This window comes from Amblyraja radiata, chromosome 8, assembly GCF_010909765.2.
Source record: "Amblyraja radiata isolate CabotCenter1 chromosome 8, sAmbRad1.1.pri, whole genome shotgun sequence".
Classification (NCBI taxonomy): Eukaryota; Metazoa; Chordata; class Chondrichthyes; order Rajiformes; family Rajidae; genus Amblyraja; species Amblyraja radiata.
The window spans coordinates 54,841,801-54,860,932 of record NC_045963.1 but is presented as its reverse complement, the minus strand read 5'-3'; the positions used below and the strand labels follow the sequence as shown (position 1 = coordinate 54,860,932).

Here is a 19,132-nt window from a genome sequence, read left to right as displayed (position 1 = left end):
ACACAACTAAATACAGTGTAAAAGAAGTTGTATGGTATGTATGTTTGCTTTCATTGGTTCATCCATTTAATACAAAATTTGGGAAGACATGTTACAGCTGTTTTAAAGAAAACTATTTGTTAGGTCACATTTGGAGCATTGTGGTCACCACACTAGAGGAAGGATATGGATTATTTGAAGAGAGTGCAAAAGTAGTTCACCAGGATGTTGCCTGGATTGAACAGTAGTACCATTTTGCTCTGGAGCTCCGGAGGCTAAGGGACAACTTGATAGAAGTATATAAAATTATTAGATGTGTAGATAGTTGGCATCTTTTTCCCAGGTTGGAAATGTAAAGTACGAGGAGGCATGGGTTTAAAGTGAAGGGGAAACGTTAAAGGAAGTTGTGCAAAACAATTTTGTTTTACACAGGGAGTGGTAGGTCACCAGAGCACGGGAAGTACTGGTGGAGGTGGTGAAGCAGATATAATAACAATATTTAAGAAACATTTAGAAAGACAGGAACAGGCAGGCAAGATATATATGTATATATAAACCATGTGCAGGAACATGGGATCAATTAAATAGAATTCATGGAGGCACAAGAAACTGCAGATGTTGGAAACTTGAGTAAGAAAAATAAACTGCTGGAGAAACTCAGTGACAGCATCTTTGGTGGGAAATGGACCGATTACATTTTGGGTTAGAACCCTTCAGATTGATGGAATTGAGGGGATAAGTAAGTAAGTAAGTTTATTGGCCAAGTATTCACATACAAGGAATTTGCCTTGGTGCTCCACCCACAAGTAACAACATGACATATAGTGACAGTTACGGAAAACACTAAACATTAATAATAATAAAGCATTAATGATAAAACACCATTGATCAAGCATGTGAACCAATAAAATACCAGACCAAAGGGAGGCTACAGATTATTGGCTGTTGAGTAGAGCAACTACTCGTGGATAAAAACTGTTTTTATGTCTGGCTGTGGCAGCTTTGACAGTCCGGAGTTGCCTTCCAGAGGGAAGTGATTCAAAGAGTTTGTGGCCAGGGTGAGAGGGGTCACAGATGATCTTGCCCGCTCGCTTCCTGGCCCTTGCCGTGTATAATTCATCAATGGAGGGAAGGTTGCAGCCAATAACCTTCTCTGCTGATCGGTCGATTCGCTGCAGCCTCCAGGTGTCGTGTTTGGTGGCTGAGCCAAACCAGACCATGATGGAGAAGGTGAGAACAGACTCTACGATGGCCGTGTAGAATTGGACCATCATTGCCTGTGGCAGATTGTGCTTTCTCAGCTGCCGTTTCCACTGTCTTAAGAGCATTGAGCTCCAGGTTGTTGCGACGGCACCAGGACGCCAGCTGTGACACTTCTTGTCTGTAGGCAGATTCCTCCCCATCCTGGATCAGTCCAATCAGGGTTGTGTCGTCCGCAAACTTGAGAAGCTTGACAGAGGTGTCTGTGGAGGTGCAGTCGTAGGTGTAGAGAGAGTAGAGGAGATAGTACGCAGCCTTGTGGTGCTCCTATGCTGTGCGTTTGTGCGTCCGAGATGTGCTGAGTAGGGGTGAGATATGGTGAGTAGAGGGAGGAGGGGTAGGGATGGAGCAAGTAATGAGAGGATTCAGGTGAGGAGTTGCCAGCTGGGGGAGAGATAGGAACCAAGACTGGAGGTGATAAATGGAGAAGACAAGGGGGTGCACGTTGTGGAATCTGATAAGGAGAGAAGATTGGGAGTAAAGTGTAGATCCTGAGGGAGGAATGGTGGGTGAAGAAAAATGGGGAACCCAAAGTAAGGAATTGGAGAAGATTGGATAAAGGAGGGGAAAGAAAGTTTGTTACAGGGTCAGAGGGAATGAAGATAATGGTGTGATGGGGCAGGAGGATATTAGATGGATGAGAAGGAAGGTGTGGATGGGGAAAGGGGGGAAATTGAAATTGTTCATCTTGTTGCATTGTAGGCTGCCTAAGCAGAGTGTTGGGTGCTGCCTTCCAGTTATTTATGGTCTCGTTCTGGCAGTAGTGGAGGCCAAGGACAGTCAGGTTGGTGTGGAAATGAGAAGGGGAATTAAATGATCAACAATTGGGAACTCCAGGAGGAGCTGGAGGACAGAGCAGATGTGTATGTCTTCCAATTATGATGATTGTCATTAACATTTTATTGTCTACATAAGTATATAATATCTCCAACATATTTGGTGTGCAATGTTCTAACTTTTTACTGAATCATGTTGATAACTCGGTTTTTAAATGTTTGCATTTAATTATTCCTAGGTACACGTCTATGCTGCTGTTGCTTACAGCTGGTTTAGGACAGATACTGCAGAAAGGTTCCATGCCCCTCCATCGACCTTATTTCAGATTGACACAGCTGGAGGAACTTGCTGTATTTCCTGGTAAGTCACGCAAAATAAAACAGGAAATTAATTATAAAACTATTTGCAAAGGTAATGGATATCTGATGAGGAATACACCCATTTTCCCAGGTATGTACTCAATCAGCTGACTGCTGCAGCATCACAAGGTGGCAGCATCTTCTGACTGGGAATGAGAAAGGAAATGTAGCTGGGATCAGTACAGCTTGTCATTTTATGGTTGCACATGTGCGAAATAGCCACTAGGTGGCATCAACTTGGCACATTGACCTCTGCAACACCAGCAGGAGTCAAATCAATTGGGAGATGAGGGTATCCAATTTGTTTATGGCCATGAAAAGACAACCTCTTCTTCAATGTCAGCAAAACAAAGGAGCTAGTTATTGATTTCAGTGGAAGTGGTTGAGGGCTCCAAATTCATAACAATTTGTCCTGGACCAACTACATTGACACCATTGTTAAAGCACTGCCTCTACGTCCACAGGGGACTAAGGAAGTTTGACATGTTTTCTACAACTCTTACCGATTTTGACAGATGCCCCGTAGAAAGCATACTATTGGGTTGCATTGCACCTTGGTTTTGGAGCAGTTCTACCCAAGACTGCAAAAATTGCAGAGTTGTGTATGTAACCCAGTCCATCACAAATATTTAAAGAAAAGTCAATTAAAAGATCGTTAATTTGGCACGGTGACGCAGCGGTAGAGTTGCTGCCTTACAGTGCTTACGGTGCCAGAGACTCTAGTTCAATCCTGTCTACAAGTGCTGTCTGTACGGAGTTTGTACGTTCTCCCCGTGACCGCATGGGTTTCCTCCGAGATCTTCAGTTTCCTCCCACACTCCAAAGATGTACAGGTTTGTTGGTTAATTGGCTTGGTATAAATATATACATTTTTAAAATTGTCCCTAGTGTGTGTAGGATCGTGTTAATGTGCGGGGATCGCTGGTCTGTACGGACTTTGTGGGCTGACGGGCCTGTTTCCGTGCTATATCTCTGGACAAAACGGGCCTGTTTCCGTGCTATATCTCTGGACAAAAGTAAATTCAAATAACATCCAATGTATTTCAAAAGCTGCCAGTTCAGCATCATCAAAATCCTGAGCATGTTGAATTAATGTTTTTTTTGCTGAATGCAGACAGGATAAAGAGGACACTCAATGGTCTATTTCTATAAAGAGCAAGAAGTAGGCAAGGCTGGCACACTGATTGTGGGTCTCATTATAAATATGCATCTAAACACAATGGCAAATTGATTTCTGATGTTAATGCTCATTGAATCTACTTTTCTTTAAATGTTACACAGTAGTATAATTTTCATTTAATCTGGTAAATTTCAAGGAAGTGTGTGGAAATGGGGCCCCTGTGAATTTTAAGGGAGCATGGGAATCAGCATGTGAAAACCGAGATGTAGAACCAAATAGATTTCCGAACTAACTATTGAATAGCAGATTATTAGAATTTTAATTTCACTTGCCTTGGAAACCGGGAGACATATGTTCTTCTCCATTGGCCACTCACTTCTTCAAGGACCTGTAATTAAGAACCTATGAATTAAGAGCGGGAGTAGGCCATTGGATCCTTCCAGCTTACTCCACCGTTCTGAGAACATGATTATTATTTATCAAATGTACTAATTTTCATTAATCCTCTTATCAGTTTTTTTTCTCAAAACACCACAATGATGGTAACCAAATGTTACTAATCTTTTGTTGCAAGTGGAGGAAACATTTTATGTTAAGCATCATAGCAGGATAATGGAAAAGTTGGCAAGTAGTAAAAGGGTATGTGAAATACATATAATACACTAAGATCCCAGGAATACTAAAGCATAAGATGCTCTTGTCCATTTCCTCATATAGATATTAATGAAGAAGCTATTGCTTTGGCAGAAGATTTTATTGGTAAATCTGATTTTGTTGTGGAAATCATGCTGCCTTACTGGAGAGAGGCAGTTGCAGCTTACAGAAATCAACGGTAGGATTGATACTTCATACGTTTATGCAAGACGTGTATCCTTTATTGATAGTATCTGTTCACATCTGGAAAAGCATTAGCGATAGTCAGCATGGCTTTGTGGGGGAGAAGTCGTCTTAAAGGCCTGTCCCACTGTACGAGGTAATTCAAGAGTTCTCCCGAGTTTTCCCCTGATTCGAACTCGGAGAATGTCCGTAGCGGGTCCGTAGGAGTTTGTGGATGTCTCGTAGTGGCTCGTACGAGTAAAAAGTATCATTTTTTTTCATCGCGAGTATTTTTTATTTGTGGACATTTTTCACAGTGTTGAAAAAACATCACGAGTTTACCGGATTTCCCGAGTACCTACCATTACTCGTACGAGTAACGGTATAAAATTTAACTGCTATAAAATTTAATGGTTGCAATGTACGATTCGGACAAAGAAGTAGGTGTGCTGGTTAGCACGTTTTCAGACAACACAAAAATTGGTGGAGTTACGGATAGTAAAGACGGCTATACACCAGTTGTAAATGTGAGCAGAGATGGCAGATGGAGCTTTATCCAAGCAAGTATAAGATGTGGCACTTTGGGAACTCGGATGTAAGTGTTCAGTAAATGGCAAGACCCATGGGTGCGTAGATGTACAAAGGGATCTTGAGGTGTAAATCCATAGCTCCTTGTTAGTAGATGGGTGGTAAAGGAGGCATGCTAGCCTTCATCAGTCAGTGTGGAAAATTCAGGAAGTCACATTGCTGTTTTATAAAACTTTAGTCGGACAACATTTGGAGTATTGCGTGCAGTGTGGTTGTCGCATTACAAGAAAGATGTGGGTGCCTTGGCGAGGGTGCAAAAGAGCTTCACCAGAATGTTGAATGGATTGGAGAATATTAGTTAAAATTAAGGATTGGACAGACTTGGATTGTTTTCTCTGGCGAGTCAGAGGCTGAGTGAGTATCCTAAATGAAGTAAACAAAATATGAGCCATAAACAGGGTGGATGCTTGGTCTTTTTCTGAGAATATAAATATCAAATACTAGAGGGCATACCTTTAAGATTAGAGGGGGACAGTTTAAAAGTTTCCAAGGCAAGATGTTTATTTATACAGTGAGTGGTAGGTGCCTGAAATCCACTAAAAGAGGAAGTGGTGAAAGATGACAATGTTTAAGCGGTATTTAGACAGATGTGAACAGGAATGGAATTAAGGGATATATATTCCACGTGCAGGCAAATGCAGTTTAAATTGGTATCATGTTGGCACCAACGTCATGGGCCAATGGGCCTGTTCCTAGGCTGCATTGTTGTGTGTTCTCTCTCGAGCCAATGAGATTTGATAATGAAATGTATGACTTGCTTCAAACAAACTTGCCCAATAAAACACACATAAAACTCAATATTTAAAGCAGTGTTGCCAATGTTGTATTCCAACCAAGAAGTACAGATTGTTGGCAAGGCCATAATAAGATCCCAAGATCAGCACCTAAAACAATGGGCATTTGAAATAATATTAAATTGTGAAAAATGAAAAAAATTACATTGTATCTACCATTTGTCTGTTTCCCAAATTTGACCTGTAAATTAAGAAGGCAATGTTCCAAGCCATTTAGAAGGAAACATGAACATTGTTTCTGGATTATGATTTTAAAGAAGTCCTCATTTGATTTATTGCTGTCTAATGTCCTTATCCAGTCTTTGAAATATGGCAACCGATCCACAGCGACGTGGTATACTGAGATGTTTTGTGAAATAACTTAGCATGCCATTCGGGAATTGACAAGCAAAACATAATATAAAATAAAACAGAAAATTCTAGAAATGTTCAGCAGGCCCAGCAGCCTCAGCGATCCTAGACCTGTAATCTTTAAGACTCTCTTCCTGATTTGATTACTATTTCTAGTTTCTGTTGTTGGAAGTTATTCGGTCCATTTGCTGGCTTGCCAGAGAGAATCGTGTCACAGAACCTGTCAGAGAACTCAAGAAAGGTGCACTGGCCATGATATGAGCAAACATATTGCCCAGAACTCTTATGTTCCTGCCTATTGCATCGCAACAGAGAATTATCCAACAAGACGTTCATGTGCATTTCCTTTGCAGAGTTTTATGCAGCTGTTCTTCCAATCTAAATTTTAAGAGTGAAAATGCAAGTAATACATTTTTAGACAAATATTGGAATTGAGATTTAGCAAACGCAGAAATAGCAAAGGAATTGCAATATTTGGCAACTTTTGGTATGTATTACATGATCGCAAATAGTGCTAGAGGCTTTAATTGCTGCTCGGGCATAATTTCATCTTCAGTCCATCGTGACTTGAGTCTTGTTTCCACAGGTATGCGGACTGTGTAATACTACTTCTACCTCAGCTGGAGACCGGACTCCGGAAATTGTTCACAATAGTTAATAACTGTCCCAGTAGGATTCTAACTGCAGAGGTAAATGCATTTGTTTCTGGAACTAAAGGACAAATCTATTAAAAATCAGACTATCTACACAACAATGAAGGCTAATTAAAGAGTAATCTATTGGTTGCAGTGTACTTGGGGGGTGTTCTGAGATTGTTACCAGGTATTATATGAATACATGAACTTTATTGGCTCAAGAATCCTGGACTTGCATGTTGGTGCAGATGAGGGAAGTTAAATAATCATTGGGGTTGCATTGCAGAAATTGTAAATTATTTGCAGTGCCATACCTTCAAATTGTCTAATCCAATTGCAAATGGAATGTGCTGTACTGAATACTCCCTTAACTCAGTGGGTCAGGCAGCATCTCTGGGAACATAAATATGTGACGTCTCTGGTCGAGACCCTTCAGGTCTGAAGAAGGGCCCCAACCCAAAACTTCACCTATTCATGTGTCCTAGAGGTGCTACCTGATTCGCTGAGTTACTCCAGCACTTTGTGTTTTTTTTGTAAACCAGCATCTGCAGTTCCTTGTTTCTCAATGATGGAATGGTGATATATTTCTAATTTGGGATAACATGCAGCTTTTAAACTTTATTCCTGTAAAATGTTATCAATATGTGTGCCTTGAAATGAAGTTTTCAAACTGTATGTGATACAGTCTCGCTGTATCAAGTTGTATGTGACACAGTGGCACAAGACAATCTGCTAAATTTAAAATGTGCGAAACCCAGACATCGGTTCGATAGACCATAACTTTCTAACTCTCATAACCATCATTTTATTGTACTGACCATTGGAATTGACTGTTTGGTTTGCCATTTTTAAAAACTTTTTTCTGTGTGTGACCAAGTAAATTAAGGTGTAAATCAGTGATTGCTTGAATGTTGACAGTTTAAGTCAAGCATGCAGACAGGTGAAGAGGACTAAAAATCCTCATGGTGATACATACGGTGGACTTTTGCTCGAACCAAGCTCCATATGGGCATGAAAGAAAAAGTTACAAATTTCTGGAGCCTATAAATCTTATCCAGAACCTATTTAGCATTGTACTATGGTTCTAGTAGATACAGGGTGACATTCCACTGATGGAGACTTCCGAAGCAGGGAGGTGCACCCTTGTGCAAATTAATTGATACAAACATGCACTCTGATATAATAAGTCAATATATATGAAGCAGGGCTACCTTATATTCAGTATCAGAGTATCATTATGTCTTAAACACATTATATGTTTTTAATCGTCTTTGACACGATTTGGAGTGCACAGTTTCCAAGTATTTTTTTCATCTTGATACCACAACTAAATTATGGCCTCGAGGAACTTCTGCCTCATGGTACAGTCTTTTTCTCTCCTTGATAATTGACCACAAATTCTCGATTGGATTCGGGTCAGCTGGGTTACCAGAGCAGTCCAAGACACCAATCCCCTACTGCTGGAACAAAATAGGTCACCTTTGATGTGTGGCAGAGTGCAAGGCCTAGCTGTAACATCCCCCATCCTTTTGGAAAAGTCTTCGCCATCTCTGGGACCATTCTTTTCTGCAATTTGTCAATCTCATCATTCTGACAATAGGATGCTGTGGAGCAATACTGTAGTAGCTGAAACAAGCTCAGCACATATTTCCAGGTGTCTGATGAGTTGGTTGATGTGGCATTTTTTCATTGGCTATCCAATTGATCTCCAAACTTGTTGGCCCTGAACCAGGAAATGGCTTTCATCACTGACTAACACCTTTCTCCAGTCCTGATGTCCAATCTTTATATTTTAAGGCTCACTAGTATCGTTACTTCTTTGCAGCAGTTAGAAGTTGATTTTTTTCACAGGTCTTCTGGCTATACGGCCGGCTTCACTGAGGTTGTTGCATCAGCTAATTGATATACCCACTGCTTAAAAATCTTTCTTCAGGGCATTACTTGTCTTTCATGGATCCTTCTTACTTTCCTGAATCAACATGCCCTTATCTCTTGGAGTAGTTTTCATTTAACGGCCGCACCTACCTGTCCTCTTCGGACCCTTGCTTGACAATCCTGGATACAGAACTTGGCTCACCACTACCAATTTTGCGATCTCCTACTGTGACTTTAAACAAAGTTGCTACAAGCTTGTTTGCCTCCTTTGAGTTGTAATTATGCTCCTAGAGCTAACCCCTCTTAGTCTAGTTCAGTAAAACACCGAGTCAAGCACCGGACCACTAAACTTTATTTTATGAAACAATAACGAACTCCCTATACAATACCTAACCACCACGGGATCTATCCGTGTTTCTGCTTGTCCAAGCCCTTCAGCCCTGTGCAAGCAGATACCTCCAAAAGGTTACGCAGTCCAAAGCGCTCCTCCAGAAGATCGACAATGATCCTTTTATAGGTCATCGAACACTGCGGGGCAGAACTACATGGGGGTGGTAGCCCCTACAAACCAATCACAGATACATTAAAGTGTTATTGACAGTTCCCTAACCCAATTACAAAGCACCCATTACAATGTTTCTACAAAAGCTTCTGGAAGGAAATCAATCAATCAAGTAATGCAACATTTGCCCAGGGAGTATAAACAATTTAAACAAGGCTTCACACTTCAGCCAATCATCAAACAGTAACACAAACACCTTGCAACATTATTAACAGTATTTACAATCCCTTTGAAGCGGGCCAATCCTGATCATGCATCTGCAACACCTTTGAGATCTTCTGCAAAGTCCTCATACATTTTAACAATAGAGAGAACATCTGGATCTTTCCCCATCCTGCATATCAATCTAGGGTTCAGACCAGCTGGCACCAACCCACAGCCTGTAGCTTTTCACAGACAGAGGCCAAGCCAGAAAAATATAAGAACAAATGGTGGACAAAAAATATAAGAACAAATAGCAAAGTCAGCCTGTAACGCAATTAATTCCCACATGGATGTAGATGGAATGGAGGACCACACGGTATACATTGGAAATATGAGGTGTAATCAAAACATTCTGCATACGACAGGCAGCATCTAGGTAGGGAGAAAATTAGTTAATGTTTCAAGTTCACCAGAACTAGTTATCTAAACTTATGAGTAATAATACTTTTTTCTGTTTCAAATTATGATTGGTTTGTGAATCTCCATACCAGTTCCTTTTGTATGTAGAACATCTGTTTTGATTGCTGTGTGATGCAATTATTGCAAGAAAATTGCTGAAGCTTTAAATATTTCAAATTTGATTTCCTTTGTTACAGTCCACAATGCTTTACACCACATTTGATGAGGTAAGTTTGACTTTGTTCTCATTTAGAAACTGCAACTACTGCCTTCTCACTGTACCTATATGGGCATGCATGAACCAATTATCTACTAAGAATTGGAGTAGCTGTAAAATTTTGCTTCTAAAAATAGACAACAACACAACCAGGTAAAGGTAAACCAAGTCAAGCTTTAATCCAGAGGTCGGCAACCTTGTTCTGCATCAGGGCCAGGACGCATGTCAGTGGGCGGATGGCGGGCCACATCTATCTCGTGTACACATGGATTCCGCCCCCATCCCGCCCCGGATGGCAGGCAGGCGGATGACAGAAGGTAGACAAAAAACAAAGATCATAGAGCTCCGCTCAATGATCTTTGGACAAAAATGCTGGGGGAACTCAGCAGGTGAGGCAGCCTCATGCAATCCTTGCATGTCTCACCCGCTGAACTTCCCCAGCATTTTTGTCTACTTTTGATTTTTCCAGCATCTGCAGTTCTTTCTTAAACGTGTTCACAGAAGGTGCGCGGCTGTGCTGGCGGCTTTGCGCAGGATGCAGTACAGCAAGAGCTCAGCGCTCGGTGGGCCGGATGATTATGGGGAAAAAAATCCGCCTGCGGGACAGATGATTTCGGGTTGCCATAGTTTCCGACCCCTGCTTTAATCGATCATCAGATGGGAGTGGCGGGGACTTGTGCCAATAGTATACAACTATACTCTTTTGCACCCCGTGCGTCCACTCACCAAACAAAGGACAGGCATCATCGTCAAACAATCTTATCTATAAACATTCCTACCATGTCCATATGTGGCATGACTGAAAAGCTCCATTGAGGTACTAAAGGTACTAATTAAGGTTACTATTAAGGTACTAAAAAAGGTTTGAAAACCTATGCCCAAATCAGGCTTATCCAATAAAGAGTTATTACTTCTACAATTTCATGCGGTTCTCTACAAACTTGGCAGCGAGTCCTTCTTTTAGCCTTGGACAAACACACGTTTTACTGCAGCTTCCATTTTAATATTTGTATTAAAACAACATCTACTCCATTTTGTGAACTATATTAGATTTGACTGTATTAACTCATTCCCTCCTTTTTTATCATAACATGATAATATGTTATGATAAAGAACGAACTTTAAGAACGAACTGCAGATGCTGCGAAAATTGAAGGTAGACAAAAATGCTGGAGAAACTCAGCGGGTGAGGCAACATCTATGGAGAAAAGGAATAGGTGACGTTTCAGGTTGAGACCCTTCCGAAACGTCACCTATGCCTTCACTCCATTGATGCTGCCTCACCCGCTGAGTTTCTCCAGCATTTTTGTTTATCTATGATAATATTCATTTTCCTCGATAGTTACACAATGGTCGCATGCATTTAATAATACAAATTAGAGCAGTGATAAACAGAAAGGTAGAGCCATAATGTATCCCAAAGTCCACCGACCCAACTGTCAGGCCACCAGTTCCCATATCCCTTACCATATCCATGCATGTTTCTGCTAACCTTATGAATCCTTCAACTTCCAACAACTTACCTGGATCAGAAAAACGGCAGAACTCGGTGCCGTTTCGGACAAGCTGCTTGAGCACCTCAAGGCTCTCGCAATTTTGCGATCTCCTGCAGCTGCAGGAGCCCCGGACTTTAAACTTTCCCATGCTGGCTGGAAATCACTCGACCCGACTGAGGGCTTTTGCTAGGGCTTCGATAGTTGCATTTGCCAGTGATTCCATGGCGGAAGCAATATTGAGTAAATCCCTAGAAAACTTGACACCTGTGAGATGCAGTGATGTTGCAAAAACAGAGTAGGGCCACCCTTTCAGTTAGGTTTAGGGGGATTGGCACTAGTGGTACGCCTCCCCTGCTGTTGTGGGGAACATAAGTGCACACCCAACAGTGCTGCCATTACCCCTGCGAGCAAACTCACAACTCATGGACAAAAAGGTAATTATTTTTCTGCCTTCTGGGCCATTCCCAGAACACCGAGAAAAGTAATTAATTTCATTGTTCTTTCTCTGATTACTAATCCTTTTACAATCGGTTAGGTGTATCCAACGAGGATAATCTTCGACCTTCACTACCGTAGGTGTGGTCAGTAGTACTTGGAAGGGCCCCTTTCACCGTTCTCCTAGTTGTATGGATTTGCCGTTATGGTCAGCTGGTAGTCTCTAATACCTGTGTATGCAAAACTGACAGGGTTCGGGTTAATTCCTGTGAGTATAATTAGTAGAAGCTAACTTCCACTCTCTAGTCGCTCCCCAGGGGGTACATAGCGTGGGGTCATCCTCATTTCAATGAGGGCCATCTTCTGGTAGGTTCATAGCTTGTCCTGTTATCAGTTCAAAAGGCGTTAACCCTGTCTCTTGAGCTGAAGTTGTTCTGAACCATCAGAATGGCTGGGAATACCGTAACCCATTCCTGTCCAGTCTCGGTCAAGGCTATACTTAAACTCTTTAATTTCCTATTCATTCCCTCCACTAATCCAGATCTCTACGGGTGGTGGGGATGTGAGATCACTCTAACTACTTACAAGGCTGACCCTTTAAAATCATTATTAAGGAAAAAAACAATTTAAAAATTATTCCCAATTGTTCCAATCTATCTCCCCAAATTCACAATTTCAGATTAACAGTTTTTTTCTGGGATTCCACGTGGCCAGCGTGGAATTCAGGTATCTATTTGAACTCAATTCAAAAGGTAAGACAACCTGCATATTTGCATCTCTCCACTATAGCCTGGGCTGGATGTCAAGTATCCCGACAGGCTTTGAGAGGATGCTACTAACGAGAGACAGACAGAGCGCAACACTGGGAACAGGAGAACAAAGAACAAACAGTTAATTTTCATAGATTGCTAACACATTTGCATAGAACAAAGGTAAAGCAAATAACTGTGTGTGGCTCCATCCCTACATAACTGCAAGTTCTTAGATACACTACCTCTTAAAACACATAAGACTCTACAAAGATTTATCACGTTAAAGATCAAGCTCATTCAATGGTATCCTAATTCATCTCAATTATAGAATTAATTCAACATTCACCCAGAACCGGTTCCACAAACAAGTAACTGTCTTCTCACTCTCACCTCAAGGAAATCATACCAACTCATAAAACTTTGATACACTCAAATACGTTCATATGTTGTTCATAAATACACCACAAACTGAAGAAGTCTCGACCCAAAACACACATTTACATATCCCTTGTATCCCAATCGACCCTCTCTCTCCAGTGTTGTTACTCCCCCACTCTTAGACACGGGACATTTCATAAAAGCTTCAAAGTGTAAGCTACATTCTACATTCCCTTCCCTCCTTTCCATCATGCGTAAGGGAATATGTGCAGGAGTAGGCCATTCGGCCCTTCAAGCCAGCACCGCAATTCAATGTGATCATGGCTGATCATCCACAATCAGTACCCCATTCCTGCCTTCTTCCCATACCCATTGATTCCGCAAGCACTAAGAGCTCTATCTAACTCTACCGAATCAATGGTTTCCTCAGCTTTCTGGTGTAAAAGGAAAGGCAGAAAAGCATCAGGTACACAAATGTGCCCGAGAGGGGTGAGCCAGAGGCCCATCAAAGGGTCAATGGCGCAGCCATCTTGTTTCCAAAAATGGCGTTGCGCAGCATAGGCATCCCCCTGTATTAACTTTACAGTCTCCTGTCTGGCAGAGCCATTCTGTCTATTAGAATCTTTGGTTCTGTGGGGACCAATGTGCAGATTTTGCAAGCAGCCACTCGTATAGGCATTGCACTTAATAATGGCCAGGTGGACTGGGAGGTTTAAAGCTTGCAGTAGGCTTGTCACATAGAGTGGCTGGTGCAGTAGCTTGCGCTGTTTTTGAGTTGTGAAAGTCTTCATTTTGATTAATAACTCGAGAAATAATGCATTAAATTTTCAGATGGCGATTTTTGTCACACACACACACACGCACACGCACACGCACACGCACACACACACGCACACACACTAACTACCCCCCCCCCCCCACACACACACACACACACACACACACACACACACACACACACACACACACTAACCACCCCACTTGATATTATACTAATATTATTAATTATCTCCTTTTACCCCTCCGCTCCCTAATCACTGACGCATAGCACCAATTCACAGGCGTGTCTAGAGAGGGAGGGGAGGGGAGTAGAGAGTGAGGGCAGAGACAGAGAGAGAGAGGGGCAGAGATAGAGAGCTGGATGGGGGGGGAGGTGGGGGTGAGGGAAGGGGGAGAGTGGGGGGGGGGGAGAAGGGCAGAGGGAGGGATGGAGCACAGGAAGGGGATAGAGGGGGAAGGAGGGGGGAGAGAAGAGGGGTGAGAGTGGAGAGAGGAGGAGGGGGGAGAAGAGGTGGGGGAAGAGGCAAGGAGGGGGGGAGGAGGGGTGCGAGCGGCAGCGTCACTCGCAGCACGTGAACACAGCACGCAGACCCATTGTGATGTCATCACATCATCAGCCAAAGGCAGCCGGTTTTATTTTCAAAGTTCTTTCAGATATTTGAACATTTTGATTAATAACGAGAAATAATGCATGATTTTTTCAGATAAATCAATTTTTGACTTCACGGCATAAATATGTAAACATGTATATACACGGAATATGTAAACATTTCACCGTTAGCATGTCGTTTTTTCGAGAAGATGTGAATCACACACAAACATCACACTCACAAATAAATACATATCCAAGATCAGACTATTAATAGTTACTTAACCAAGTGCAGACCAGTTGGGTCTGCTCCCCAACGCACCCGTCCTCTACCCGTAGTGCCCACGAAAGGCGTGGTCCTCCAACTCAACCCGTTGCTGAAGGTAAGATTCGAGCACTCAGCAAAGATCATAGCTTGTGAGCCTCCCCAGCTCGAGTTGAAAAAAAAATCCCAATAGCATCTTCCCAATTGCAATACCAATTGACCCTCCCCCTCCTGTCCTGCCAGGAGCTATGATGGCAACATTGTTGCAAATGTGAACTTGCTGTGAGATGCCATTGAGCTGAACAGTTCAGAGTGCTCCAGCCAGAGATCCTGTCTTCAACTTTGTATCAAAGTGTGTTGGAAGCTCTGAGAAATTATTTTGTGGAAAAACCATTTTAAATCCAAAGTTTTGTCAGATCTTTGAAAATTTTCATTAATACCTTGAGTAATAAAGCAAGAATTTTTCAGATAAGTAGACTTTGGACTCCACAGGAAAAATCTCTACCAGAATATGTTAAAATGTTACCGTTACCACGTAGATTTTTCATGAAGATGTGAACACACACACACACACACACACACACACGCGCACACGCGATATGGATGACATAGAATACAAGAGCAAAGAAGTTATGATCATCTATCCATATCTATATTACTAAAAGTCTGATCTTGAACACATGGTGGTTAGTTTGAAATAGAGCACTGCAAATTGTGGTTGGTTTGAAATAAAGCACTGCAAATTGTGGTGGGTTTGAAATAAAGCACTGCAAATGGTTGTTGGTGGTGGTTGGTTTGAAATAAAGCACTGCAAATGGTTGGTGGTGGTTGGTTTGAAATAAAGCACTGCAATTGGTGGTTGGTTTGAAATAAAGCACTACAAATGGTGGTTGGTTTGAAATAAAGCACTGCAAATGGTTGTTAGTGGTGGTTGGTTCGAAATAGATAGACAGACAGACAGACAATCCCCTCAGGGAAATTCAGAATTTTGCCATTTGCAGCACACCAATAAAAGTAAGACAGCCACATTAAAAAAGAATTGAACATAAATCATAAAAACATCCCCCCACAATGGTTCCCACTGTGAGCGAAGGTACAAAGTCCAGTCCTCTTCCTGTGTTCACCCATAGTCGGGCCCATAATTGAGGCCTCCGCAGTCGCCGCAACGGCGACCTGATGTTCAGGCCCTTTCGCCGGATGATGGGGTTCGGCGTTGGGAGAACACTCTTCAGCGGCTTGGAGTGTCTGGAACGGCTGCATACTGTCAGAGACCGCGGCTCCCGAAGTCCACAGGCCGCGCTGGTCGGCGAGAGATCCCAGGCTCCGCGGTGTTTAAAAGTCAGCGCCGCCTCGGGTGGAAGCTCTGCAACGACAGCTCCGCGATGTTGGGAGTCGGCGGTCTCAGCACACTGCACGGCGACCTGGGCAAGGCATCGCCCACTTTGAGATGGCGCCCCAGCGCTGCGCCGCCGGTGAAGCCGAATTTTTGGCCGGTCTCAGCAGGAAACGCTGCTCCTGTTCCGGTGGTAGGCCGCCAGGAAGGGGTGAAGATACGGCCCGGAGAAAAGTCGCTTCTCCGACCAAGTAGGGACTGAGAAAAATAGTTTTCCCCTTCCCCCTCACCTCCGACATAAAAAAGATTAGACCTCCAAACTAACTTTTAACACACTAAAAAAAAATTTTAAGCGTGAAAGTATGGACAGCTGCAGGCTGGGCATCCATACTCGACGGTGACCCCTGGATAATGCACTAAATAAAGCACTGCAAATGGTTGTTGGTGGTGGTTGGCTCGAAATGGCAAATGATTAAAAGTCTAAACTTGACAACTTTCTGTTTGCACTGTATATTGATTTTAGATAAAACGCTACCACTTACGGCTGTGATTTTTGGCCATCTTACTCAGTCCCCCTCCGCGCATCAGGTGCAGAGGATTCTTCCCATCAATTAAAAATAAAAGTGTTATTAGTGTTTAAAAAATGTTGAGAATCTGTCTCCTGTCAATCACGCCATGAAGGCCTCGCCCCTTCCGGTGGGAGGGGGAGGGATTATAAAACCAGGGGCTCAGTCTCTGCAAGATGGGGGAGGGAGACGTCACGACTCTGAGCTGTGAATCAACTGAACACACTGAACACACTGAATGTCACTGAACTGTGGGGTGGTGTTTATGTGGTGTGTTGTGTGGTTTTATGGTGGCCTTGCACCCTGCTTGAAGTGGTAGGAAACTGCACTTGAGTTTAGTGGCCCTGCACCCTGCTTGAAGTGGTAGTAAACTGCACTTGAGTTTGGTGGCCTTGCACCCTGCTTGAAGTGGTATGAAACTGCACTTCAGTTTAGTGGCATTGTACCTTGCTTGAAATGGTAGGAAACTGCATTTGAATTTGGTGGCCATGGACCCTGCTTGAAATGGAATATCAAGGAATAGCTGTGAGTCAACTGCCAGCCCACCAGCCGTGAGTGACTGAGCTGCCACCCCAAGAATCCATTTGATCCACAATGTCTATATTATCCCTCTGGAAACCAGTCCTTTCAGCCCACAACACCCATACTAGCGCTGCAGAAAGCCCCCCCCCCCCCCCCCCCCCCCCCGGCCACCAATATTAGAATTGGCGGAGAGGTGGAATATTGCGTTGGGGGACCAGCCCTCTCGTGTGAACGTGGGACCCAACTGGTCCCACCTAGTCTAGTTACATTATAAACTTGTTCTGAAGACCTGCATAAAAATGTTGAAAAGAAAAATAAATCTTGGTCCCTCAAATCAAATGGCTGAAGAAATTATAAAGAGGAAATGGATGAGCATCAGTCCTCATGGTAGATGTAAATAAACTGTACCAGAAGTATTAGGAGACCCACTGATTATGTTAGGAACTTATATGATTATTATAGTAAAGGGGAAGCCACTAAATAAATTAAGGTAACTAAAAGACAGCTTCCTGGACTTGATAGCCATCTCCCTATGGATGTAAAAGAGATGGCTGTAGAAATAATGGATGCATTAGTAATTATCTTAAACTTCATCGATACTGCAACAATCCCAGCAATTAGAACAGTAAATTAGTACTGTTATTCAAGAAAATTGGGAGAGAGAAAATGAAGTATCACACACCAGCTTTCTTGACATCAGTTGTTAGTAAAGTATCAGAATTCATTTAAAAACATGAAATGCTTAAGGCAGTCAATATGTTTACTGCAAGGAAAATTGGAATTGACCATTAGGTTTTTGAGTTTGTAACAAATTGAAAAACAGGAAATCGGAGGATGATATATATCTGGATTTTCAAAAGGCATTTAATCATTATTTCACATTATTCTTGATCACACTATTAATAATAATATTAATAATAAAAAAAATTTGCGGGCGCCTTTCAAAGTCTCAAGGACACCTTACAGAGATTAACAAGAGAGAAAAAACATATAGTCGGAGTAAAATAAATAATAAGGACATCACCAATACACAAATTAAAGACAGAAATCGCTCCAAAGACAAAAAATCAAAAACACAATGTGAAGAGAGAGCAGCGGCAGCTAAAGCGCGCCAGCGTCCACTCTCCCTTCCGACAGCCATCTTGGACACAGGCTAACATATTAACTTACACACAAAAAAAATCAAAAAAATCATCCCCCCACAATGATTGCCACTGTAGGGGAAGGCACAATGTCCAGTCCCCATCTCCAGTTCTCCCAAAGTCAGGCCTATTGAGGCCACCGATATTGCCTCTACGGAGGCCCGATGTTCCTGGCTGTTCTGGCCGGGTGGTGTTGCCCCGGCGTCGGGAGAGTCCTTTCAGCGGCTGGGCCACCTGGAACGGCCACTTCGTAACTGGGGACCGCGGCTACCGAAGCCGACAAGGCCGCGCCGGTTTGGAGCTCCCAGGCTCCCGATGTTAGAGTCGGCGCCACCCGCTCTGCTCCGCAGCCCGGAGGTGTTGAACACGGCGGTCACAGCTCACCGGAGCTCCAGCGCGTCGATCCAGCGCGGCGACCCAGGCAAGGCATCGCCCGCTCCGCTCCGCAATAGCGCTCCAGCGCTGTGCCGCCACCGAAGCCGAGGTGCTGGGCGGTCCCCGACAGGAAACAGCGCTCCACGCCCGCTGGTAGGCCACGAGGACAGGTCGACAGGGCAGCCCGGAGAAAAAGCTGCCTCACCAACCAGGTAGGGACCTAGAAATATTATTACCCCCTACCCCCAACATTTAAAAGTAATTTCTCCCACAGACAAAGCACAGAACACACTAAAACGTCCAAAAAAAAGTGAATTAAACGGACGGCTGCTGGTTAAGATGGCTCCTCCTCTTCATTCCTTGCAAATACTTCATATGCTCCGTTTTCCACCTGCTCATCTGATCCTGCACCTATATTTCAGTTGTGTGTATTTTTTTTTAGTTTTATGCCAACCCTTAAAGAAGAAAAACTTGCACTCAGGGCATCTTTCATAGTCTCAGTCACCTTAAAGCACTTTGCAGCTAATGAATTGCCTTTTCAAGCGCTTATGCATCAAACGAAC

The 19,132-nt window shown here is 43.0% G+C and overlaps 1 protein-coding gene across 11 annotated transcripts in view; it reads left to right on the top strand.

Annotated features, from left to right (window-relative positions):
* The window catches only part of ermard (ER membrane associated RNA degradation), a 57,447-nt gene that overhangs the window by 11,873 nt on the left and 26,442 nt on the right, over positions 1–19,132 (top strand). For all 11 annotated transcript variants that reach the window (XR_004412908.1, XM_033025924.1, XM_033025921.1 and 8 more), the window contains 4 exons: positions 2,255–2,376; positions 4,213–4,327; positions 6,631–6,733; positions 9,917–9,946. Coding sequence is in view for 10 of the 11 variants with exons in the window: in XM_033025924.1 (XP_032881815.1) it covers positions 2,255–2,376; positions 4,213–4,327; positions 6,631–6,733; positions 9,917–9,946 (370 nt within the window). In the remaining variant the exon portion in view is untranslated. The remainder of the gene's footprint in view (positions 1–2,254; positions 2,377–4,212; positions 4,328–6,630; positions 6,734–9,916; positions 9,947–19,132) is intronic.